Here is a 5,830-nt window from a genome sequence, read left to right as displayed (position 1 = left end):
AGCAGGCTCATCCAGATGTTGACTTAGCAAGAAGTGGTGTGTTTCGGTGACACTACGCCATTTTGGAGGACCGGAAAGAGGTCCCTGATGAAGACCATTCTGGGACCTGCGTCTTTGACAAATACCGACAATGTGCCTCGTTTGCGCAAAGTTTTGAACTCAGACCGTCAACTAAGTATTCGTTAAATTGCCCAGATGTTAAATTTATCAAAATTTGTGGTTCATGACATTAGTTGAAGGGCACGATTCCAATTACTTGGGCCTTTGGGTACTGAAAATGAATTTTGGTATAAATAGGGTATGTAGTGATAGGAGAGCTTCTCCAGAGAAGGAATATGCAATATCACATGGTTTTTCTCAATGTTAAACATTAATTGAAATATACTCTAAACATTGAAATAATTTCACATTTCACCCATCTTTCATAAGCCCAAATGTTTGATCAAAATGCAATAAATCACTGCTTTGGAAATGTTCAATTCCATTTCCATGAATTTCAATGATTATTTCGGCTGATTCTTGATGAATTCAATTTAAGGTGATCTCGGATTTTGATTGGAGATGTTGTTCGTCATTTATGTGATCACGACTACTTTGAAAACGTTGAAACCACTCGTGCACTCTGCTACGGGATAGGCAATCATCGCCATAAGCTTCTTTCATCAATTGGAACGTTTCGGTAAAACTTTTACAAATTTTAGAACAAAATGTTATATTGGCTCTTTGTTCGAAGCTCATTTTCGCATCGATAACACAAACATACTGACACTTAAAACTCAATAAGTTCACTTCCAATCGATGAAAGGTCACCAGGAAGCGCTACATTCAAAACGTCCTGCTTTCTTTGGAACGCACCTTGTAGAAATGGGTTTAATTTAGCGAGAGCGACAACTGCATGCGATGAAGTCGTGCAGTTTATGTTAAAATGTTTTCGTTGTTCGAAATGAATTACCTTTCCCCAACAGAGTTGTAGATAATCGCTACAAAAATAACGCCAACGTTTAGAACATCTTTAACGGAAGATTGGTGAACCGTGAGGGGAAAGAATTCAGCGCCGTACTTTTGAAATGTAAATTTTTTTTTCCTGCAAATAATTTACAAAAATTCAATTGTGGTTAATTTTTGGGCAAACTTAAAACTTGTTTATTTAATTATTGTGCATATAAGAGTTTAAAATATTAATTAGATGCGTAGTGTTACACTCCTGGTAACGCCAAATAACCCAATGGAAAAAGCGTATTATTTTTTCATTTTATTTCTGTATTCTTAAAAATATAACTATTTTTCAATAAAAGTTTACGAACAATTTTTTAAATTTATGTTTTGTTTAATAATTATTATTTATTTTATTGACATAACTTAATTTAATTCAATGAACAGGTTAAAACAAATTTAACAAACAACGTACATTTTATTTCAATATTTTCGTTTTTACTCGTTTTAATGCTCGTACAACCGAAACTCTAAAAGCTAATTTTAGCATTTCAAAATTTTTCAAATACCATGAAAAGTTGTAGCGAAAATGGTTTTCTTTATTCTTATCTAAAAATTCCTTGTAGAATTTACTCATCTCATCTGCAGTTACTTCCCCATTAGTTGCAGCTCCATGCGTTTTGATGAACTCTTCCCGTTCCTGAAAAATATTTAGGGGTTTTGTATAGTCTCATCATGTTAGGTCATAACGAAACGAAAACATATTGTTAAGAATTGTAATTGTGTAAATTAATTTTTTATGCAATCCAATAACAATGTTTTTAATCAAATTTATGATTTTATGATTTTACAAAGGGTTATAACAAGTTGTGGATCTCCTAGATATATCCTAGATATATTTATCAAAATATTGATCAAAATGAGTATAAATAAAATTGTTATGGTTTTGATGACATCGAAGGTGTGTCCGAAAAAATAAGCGAGATTTATATGTATTTAAATCATAGACAATGAGGCGTATCCGCCTGATGTATTCTCCGTATTCGCCTGATGTACCAAGTGACTATTTCCAAAATTGAAAACCAACATCAAAGTAGCATTTTATGTTAAGGGAGTGGTTAGGGTTTCAAGATAAAAAAAAAACTTTTTTGCGAATTTATTTCTTAAATATGGATTGAGTAATTTTATTCAGACCTTTTGTACATTATTGAGCATACTTTTGACAATATAGGGTAATAAAAATGGTGGTCAGTCAATTTGCGCGGAACAAACCATGCACATACGATTCGTAAGCCTAAATGTTCGGTCAAAATGCGATAAATCGAAGTTTGGGAGATGTTCAATTCCATTTCATTGAATTCCAATGATGATTTCGACTGATTCTTGACGAAATCAAGCACAGTTTCGATGGAAATTTAGGTGATCACGGATTTTGTTTGGCATGTGATCGTCATTTACGTCCTCACGACCACTTTGATTGCGAACAAAATTTAATGATGGCTTTTAGTTTGAAGCTCATTTTCGCACCGATAACACAAACATACTGACACTAAAAACGCAATAACTTCACTTCCAAGCGATGAAATGGCATGAAATTCTCACTGGACAATCGATAAAGATAGCAGACTCTAACACACCAATCGACATATAGATGGGTGCACTAGATTCCTAGAAGTCCTGTTTACTTTGGAACGCAACTTGTACATGTAAATATGGAAATTTTTTTTTATTATTGTTAACATAAAAAAAAGAATAATGCGAAAATATAAACAAAGAAATTATTTTGATATCTTTTAGCTAAATTTACTAAATTGAAAATCACTTAGCACTCTCATGACTGAATGTGTTTACAATTATGAGGAAAACCACCTTTGCCACTTATTAACAACCAAATATGAAAAATTTTTCAACGACAGCGTTTTTATTGTTTGTACATACTTTCATATTGATTTTTGTATTAACTAGAAAAAATTATTTCCAACATTTTTCGGCGATCTAACCCCGTTTGGATTGGTGAGTATTAATTTAAGTTTGCCGTCATTAAAGCAACGCCTTGAATCAGGGTTGCTCCGTATCCTCCTTACTCGTTTTGCAATGAGTCCAACCCGACCCGGAGAAATTTTTTGCTGCGATTGCACCAAAAGGCTCAATCCAAACTCCACCTCGATCAGGTATCTACATACCTGGATGGGGCTTCGTCATTTATTGCGCAGAATGTCGAATCGCCAATCTGTTCCGTCAGCTCCAACCCCCTACGATCATTAACAGGCAGGCAGGAATGCCAAAGATCATTGTGCGCGTTAACGTCGCCTAGTACCATACGGTTTTCACCCCGAAGTAGCGCACCTGTATTCGGGTGATATCCTGTAGGGCAACATGTAAATGGGGGGATGTATATATTAAATATTTCGAATTCGACATCACCTGACATTCTAGGGTAGTATCCCTCCGGTCAATGTCTTCAGCGGTTAGACGATACTGCACGGTGTTGTGCAATATGAAGGCTAGGCCACCACCATTATCTCGCTAGCGATCTCAAAAGATCTTAGTGGCTGCTTCAGTCCTCATACGACCGCGATTATCGCCAATATACAGAGCCACAACAAAATCCTCAAGTCGCTAGCCGTCAGAACATTAGGAAAAAGACAAAGAAACGTTGTTGGCAACTTACAAGGCAATCGCCGGTCCACAACTACGCAATACCAATATGGTAGCCTGGATGCAGTGGAACGCAGATGATGAAGCTACCAGAATACTGCTCTCTGGTCCACGACAGGATGCCTCTTGATGTCTCCCATCAAACATCTACATAGTAAGACGCTTATGCTCCCAGTTAAGGAGCAAAATTAAATCCTCTATAAGCAGTTCCTGCTGGGATTTTTTCGCTTAAAACAACAAAAACAAACAAAGAAAGAGCTGTCGTTGAAAATTCTTTATATTTGGTGTTTAAGAAGTGGCAACGCTCGTTTTCCGCACAATTGTAAACAATCTAACAGTTTCAACAGTGAGGGGCAAAGTGATTTTTAAATTAATAAATTTAGCAAAAAAATATCAAAATAAGAGTGAAATGTGAACTTATTTCAATGTTTAGAGTGTATATTTAAACAAGCAACATTTGCATATTTCTCCACTGGGGAAGTTCCCCTTGCAGCACATAAGTACCCCATTTATACCGAAATTAGCTTCTTTTAACCGACCGCCAAAGGAATCGGAATCGATGGCAGCGTTCCATTTTCTCATAATTGTTAGCACATAAATGCTGTCCATTAAGGTAAAAAGTAATTTTTAAAATATAGATTTCTTGCTTATAAGGCCTGTAAATGTGTAAAATATTAATTTGTTTAAATATTTACAGTTTAATTAAACGACTTTAAAGTGAAAAATAAAGTGTCATAAAAGTAGTGAAATATCTTGTTGAAATGCTAATATGTTTAGCTTTAAAGTCGAATATCTCGTAAATTAAGCGTTTGCGGTACCCATAACAATACTATATATTTTTATTATCAGGAGGACTTCCTCTTTTCAACGGTATCTTCCGATCGCGGTTCCAAAGAAATCGGAAGGGGATTGTTTAGTATCGCGCCGGTTAAGTATCGTTTATGGAGAAAAACAGATGGAGCGTACCCTCCCGACCCCTTATTGGAAAGAGGAAGGATCGAGCTTTTTAATAAACCCCTCCTCAACCTCCTAGAGCCCCTATAGACCTGTAGGGAGCCCTTTGAAAATGACCAAAAATTAATGTTTTTGGTCATTTTTCCTTACAAACTGAAACCAATGCAACCCAGGCAACATTTTTGTATGGACAAGGAATCAAAATAAAGAAAACCAAAATGTAATCGTTAAGAAATGTAAGGCCTTAATTTGTTTTATATTTAAATTTGTAAAATAATGCTTCACCGGGATTTCCTCCAAAGTATGTTAGCTTTTCATTCCTTTCTGCATTTGCAAAAAATAGCATTTTTTTAAAGTGAATTTGTAGAAAAATCTGTGAACCGATTTATATAAAATATGTTTTAAAATAAAGTTCGATAATTTAAGCATACATGCTTGTGTAAAATTTTCAATTTGGTTGTCTCGTTTAGGTACGGTGAGCCAAAATTAACCGGCGCGATACTAAACACAACCCTTTGAAAATTGTTACGACATTTGTCCCTCTATCAAATGGTTTATTCCTGACGAATACTTAACATTCCGATTGGTTTTCCATTTTCATTTTAGGCAAAACTCAGTAAACTACAATGAGAGGATGATTTAATGAGAAACTCTAGAAATATTAGTTAAACTTTACACAATAATTAAATATTTCAGTACCTGATAGAAGTTCTTATTGTGATTTGACCAGAAATCATGATTCCATTTTTCGTTCTGCTCCTGCATTTGCCTTAGGCGCCTTTCCAAGTCTGTTTCATTCTTGGGAATATGTCTGACATAGGATCGTATATTAGATAACTTATCCGGGGGACCCACATAGTCTTGTGTTATAGACCTAGGATCCGGCTTTTCACTTAAATCAGGCAATTTAGATTTACATCTTCGTAGGCTTTTGGATCTACACGTATTTTTTAAAGCATTATGAAGTTTCAAGGAATACATGATGTTATATTTAAACGATAATATTACTTGCTGTCTACATAGGCATTTCACTTCATTGGTACAATATTGTCAGAATAATATATATTATATCCGCAATAATATTTATTATAATAAATATTTCTAGAATATGATCTAAACATATTATAACAAGGTTCCTCGACAGGCAATGTACATTGCTAGCAAACTGTCAAATACGTTGCAATTGATACAAGGGCTCGAGGGCACTACCTCCTCTCGAATATAGGTGACCGATTAAAATCCTGGCCCGACGTACTCAAAGCGATCAAAGTGAGCGGCTTCCTGG

At 35.1% G+C, this 5,830-nt stretch overlaps 1 protein-coding gene across 1 annotated transcript; it reads right to left on the bottom strand.

The window, feature by feature from the left end:
- Positions 1–1,364: 1,364 nt before the first annotated feature.
- Positions 1,365–5,608, bottom strand: LOC108972179 (APOPT family protein CG14806, mitochondrial). The gene is made up of 2 exons (XM_018938691.1): positions 5,245–5,608; positions 1,365–1,633 (listed from the first exon to the last, which is right to left on the bottom strand). The coding sequence occupies exons 1-2, from the start codon at positions 5,524–5,526 to the stop codon at positions 1,412–1,414; spliced, it is 504 nt and encodes a 167-aa protein (XP_018794236.1). The 5' UTR covers positions 5,527–5,608; the 3' UTR covers positions 1,365–1,411.
- Positions 5,609–5,830: the final 222 nt, after the last annotated feature.

Source organism: Bactrocera latifrons, unplaced genomic scaffold (assembly GCF_001853355.1).
Source record: "Bactrocera latifrons isolate USDA-ARS-PBARC rearing strain unplaced genomic scaffold, ASM185335v1 scaffold_383, whole genome shotgun sequence".
Classification (NCBI taxonomy): domain Eukaryota; kingdom Metazoa; phylum Arthropoda; class Insecta; order Diptera; family Tephritidae; genus Bactrocera; species Bactrocera latifrons.
The sequence above is the reverse complement of the archived record's forward strand: the minus strand, read 5'-3'. Positions and strand labels throughout refer to the sequence as shown.

Excerpts from the sequence above, each read along its gene's own strand:
- LOC108972179 (XM_018938691.1), bottom strand. The coding sequence starts at position 5,526 with ATGTATTCCTTGAAACTTCATAATGCTTTAAAAAATACGTGTAGATCC. Across the intron at positions 1,634-5,244 it reads ACAATAAGAACTTCTATCAG|GAACGGGAAGAGTTCATCAA; the intron begins GTACTGAAATAT and ends AATATTTTTCAG.